The sequence below is a fragment of the Sinocyclocheilus anshuiensis genome, unplaced genomic scaffold (genome assembly GCF_001515605.1).
Source record: "Sinocyclocheilus anshuiensis isolate Anshui unplaced genomic scaffold, SAMN03320099.WGS_v1.1 scaffold80, whole genome shotgun sequence".
Taxonomy (NCBI): Eukaryota; Metazoa; Chordata; class Actinopteri; order Cypriniformes; family Cyprinidae; genus Sinocyclocheilus; species Sinocyclocheilus anshuiensis.
In genome coordinates, this window is record NW_015554102.1 from 81,189 (window position 1) to 85,510 (window position 4,322).

The 4,322-nt window shown below is 39.9% G+C and overlaps 1 protein-coding gene across 1 annotated transcript in view; it reads right to left on the reverse strand.

The window, feature by feature from the left end:
• Positions 1-2,834, reverse strand: part of ptch1 (patched 1) — a 63,238-nt gene extending 60,404 nt beyond the window's left edge. The window contains exons 1-2 of the mRNA XM_016461987.1: positions 2,330-2,834; positions 457-649 (exon numbers count right to left, since the gene is read on the reverse strand). Coding sequence (XP_016317473.1) covers positions 457-649; positions 2,330-2,497 — 361 coding nt within the window. The 5' untranslated portion in view covers positions 2,498-2,834. The remainder of the gene's footprint in view (positions 1-456; positions 650-2,329) is intronic.
• Positions 2,835-4,322: the final 1,488 nt, after the last annotated feature.

Sequence of the window (4,322 nt, forward strand, 5' to 3'; positions counted from 1 at the left end):
TGCTGAAACTCTTGAGACAGATCTTTTTGGAAAGTTGAACGCTGTCCAAAACAGGACCACACACAGGCTCTGTGAGCAGCGCGGATCAGATTCAACTGCTGGAGGCAGACACACACTTACTCGCACACACTCACAAAATGGCGGCTATTCGTATTAAAAACACTCACATTGCTATCTAAATCATATATCCACTGATGTATCGAACTTGGATACAATCGGCGCGCGCGCTATCGTGTTCCATAAACACACTGCGTTCGTGCGCGAGGCAAATTCGAAGCGAAAAACATTATTTTCACGTTTAATCTGAATTTCTGCCAGATTTCTATACAATAAACAATTCCTTCAGCTTACATGACAGACCCCCACCCCACCCGCTGCTTCAGGTCTGCCTTTAGATGACACTTGAGGGGAAAACGTATTAGAACGGCTTAAAGTACAAGGAAAACAGCTTCTTACCTTCTACCCAGAGTTTCTCCACGTCCGTCTCCAGATTAGCTGCCCTTAAGCCAACAGCAAAAGCTCCAAATATTAAAAGGCCCACAACTAAAAACTTTCCGCAGTTCTTTTGTATGTAACAGCCAAGTTTAAACAAAAGTCTTTGAAATTTTGCTCTCAACCACAGCGGCGCTTTCCTCCCAGTCGCCTTCCCCTACAAGACAAGAGAGAGCAAATATTAAACTCATCACCTTGTTAAAAAGATGAAACTAAATTCCATCATTGCATAGTCATGGTTTATCGACTGAACTCCAGAAAATAAGATAAAATGGGGTTTAAATAACTGTATTATCAGGAATAAACTACTTTCTTCCTTTGAAAATAATTACTTGAAATGTATTAAACAACTAAAGGTATGTATAAACAACACGACTCGAACTCTTAAAAGTAGCCTCTCCACACTTTCAAGCGCCATTTATTTCTGTGGCAAGCCATTTTAACAATTATTCCTCAAAAATATATTAAGTGCTTATTTTTAATTACCAGTAAGTAACCCAATAATAACTTTTTCAGTGTCACAAGTAATAACTATTTATTAGATACTAGTAAGACTTAGTCCTTTGCAATTAGTCGCTATCCCAATAGTGACAAGTTCTGTTGTATCCAATGGCAAATTTGAATTCTCCAACTTCAACTTAAGATTAGTATCTATTCCAGTATTACTTGTAACTATTCATTAGGTGCAAGTATTTATTCTTTAGTTACAACTATCTATTCCAGTTTTCCTAGTACTAAACAGACATTAGTACCTATTAATTTGACACAAGAGTGTCTTCAAGTTGACACTAGAATGATTCCTAATCTTACCAGTAAGATTTTAAATCAAATATGGAGTAGCTGTTATGACTGGTAATTACATATGACAATTAAAAAAGCCACAATTAGTCTTATAATGTTATAAGAATTAGACAGATTCAGGCGTCTTACAAATAAGTGCTAGAAAAGCTGGCTTATATACTAGATAAAAATGAACCATCATGTTTGAACCACAGATTCCCAAAGAATGTAATGGCAAATGCCACCAATAACAATAAAAGTGTTATTTGTCATTATTTTGGATTGTGACTAGAAGCAAAAGAATGATGACTATTAACTGACAAATAGTTATTACTAATGAAACTGAAAAAGATGACTTCCTAGTAATAAATAATTACTAGTAACAAAAATAAATACCACTTAATTCCAGTGACTAAATGTTAAACGGCTTGCCATACTACTTGTACCATTCTCGGCTTTCAAACAGTTTAATTCAATTGGGTTCTAGTTCCACACATAAACTAAATTTAAATCTGAGTCTTGCTGCAATGTGTCAGATTGCATCCTTTGGACACCGTATCAGGGAAACAGGTTACAATGTCCAAAGCCATGCAATATCGGAGATGCACGTGGGTCGCATAGCTGAAGGGACGCGATGTGAAGTGATTTGGGGAGTGCTGCAGCCATCACAGAGGGAGTTACGACAATATTTGTGAACGGAAGAGGGCAGCCACATGGATCGACACTGAGCAGTACGGGACGAAAACTACTCCCAGTGTAGATCCTATCTGAGGGGGCTTCAATCAGTCGGCTAGGGCCAACATCACTAACAAAACTTTAGACCCTTCGCTTCACGTTCCGAGCTCAGCTTCTCGTCTGACAGTTACGTTTACAATTACTGAATCGCGACAGATGGACATAGCGGGGAACTAACGCAGAGAATCCCTCGAGCGGCTACAGGTTGCTTCCCGCATAGACACCCCCATCGGTGCCGTGGCTATCCCGTTACCTAGCGACTTCACTAAAGTTGAGCACTTTGTCAGAGCATTCCCAACAAACGGGGCAAACATAAAAGCACCTCTGAAATCTGCTCCAATGCAAATACGGCATCGCAATAGCTCGGCCGCTGCAAATACTCCAAATCCGCCGCGGCGGTCCGATAGTTGCCCCTATTTCTCCGCGTTAACCTCGGCCGATCGGGGTCTCTGTTTTCCTGCTCGGAGGACACATTAACAGCCGAGGCCATGTTGCAAAGTCTGCGCCGAACGTCTCGTTATCCGCGCTAGTGTATTTCCCCGCGAGCGTTTAGTGATATCCGAAGAAAACCAAGTTTGTCTCTCGTTGATCCCAGATCCGCGAAGCACATCATACTCCTGTTTGAGACGGCGAGTCAGAGTCTGCGCCTTCCATTCCAACATTTCGCGAATCTGGAGGTCTCCAACAATTCCCCACTTTCACGCCGTCCGCTGGAAAGTCCGCGATATCAGAAGGCGAAGTGGATGCTGTGGAAACGTCGAGCCCTCGCTGGCTGAAGCATTCTGTGATCTATGTGGTCCCTCCTCAGGCCGCGCGACAAGGCGATCTCTGAGAGATTCAATAGATGTGAAAAAAAATCACTCTCCATTCGGAGACAGAGGAGGAGGGGCGTGGCAAAGCCACTCGAAATCCCGCCTCCGGGGCTGTCAGAGGGCTGGGGTTCCTGGGCTCTGATTGGTTCCAGAAGGGCAAAAATTACTCAGCAAACACGACTATTATTAGCTGCTTAGCAACAGCTCACCAAAGTAGAGAGACCACCCAAGCCGCGAGCCCTCGTGTGTGCATCTCAAACTTCAGGGGAGTCTTAAAGACGCAAAGCCCACTTTCTGCAGGGTCCGAGCGCTGGGTCCGACTCGAGCCGCGTCCAAGCGCCAGAACAAATCTCCAAGAGCAGAAAAGCACAGACGAGCCGTTTCTGGGGCAGATGCAACACAACACTTTTTGACTTGTGTCTTTTCTTTTCTTTCTTTCTTTCTCTTTTTGTCTATTTATTACTTTTGTTTATCTTTTTTCTTGTCTGTTTCTTTGCTTTTTTTGTTAGTTTTTCTTGATTGTTTCTCTTTCATTCATTCCTTGTTTCTCTTTCTTTCTTTCTTTCATTCTTGTTTGTCTTTATTTCTTTTTGTCATTGTCTTTCCATCTTTCTTTCATTCTTTCTTCCTTTTTCGTATTGTTTTTAATTTTTCTTTCTGTCTTTCTTGATTGTTTCTTTTTTCTTTTCTTGTTCGTTTCTTTGCTTTTTGTTTATTTTTTCTTTCTTGTTCGTTTCTTAGATTTTTGTGATTATTTATTTTGTTTTGTTTTTTCTTGTATTTTTTCAGTTTAATTTGGCTGTTTTGCTTTCTTTTCTTGCTCTCTCTCTTTGCACAACACACATTCAGAAGATTCTTTGTTTTTGCAAGAACTTATACCAACAAATAGCCTTTAAAATCATGCAAACATTTGTCATGCAAACATAATTTTCAGCCCAATAAAAGACCTGTTGTTTTCTTCACCGATAATTTGTTTTGAAGAGTTGTGGCCATATAAATGGCCACAACTATATATAATTTAAGTTGTTAATTTCCTGAACACAAGTTATAGTTCTGATTATTTGTAACTAGTAGAGGCAGTTTTTGAACATTTTACTTTTTGAACATATAAACATGAATAGAGCGCCACCTAGATTACATAATTTTTGGATAGCTAATATGAATTTTACACCCGTTTATGTGTGATACATTCTACTTGTTTTCATACAGCAAAAATACATTAAACATAAATTTTACATTTGCCAGACGCTGTTATTCAAAGCGATGAACACTTCATTGATTGTTCCCAAATTATTCCCTAATTTTATCAGTTCAGTCAAACCCATAACCGTGGTGTAGCTAACGTCCTGCTCTACTCTTTGAGCTACAAGAATGCAAAATACATGAAACATAACTACAATCAATTATATTTACATCCTGTGCCAAATTGTAGACAAGAACTGTAAGTAATTGTGTACTTTACTTGTATTGACTTCCCTTTCCCATTCCCAGCTGGGCAGTTTG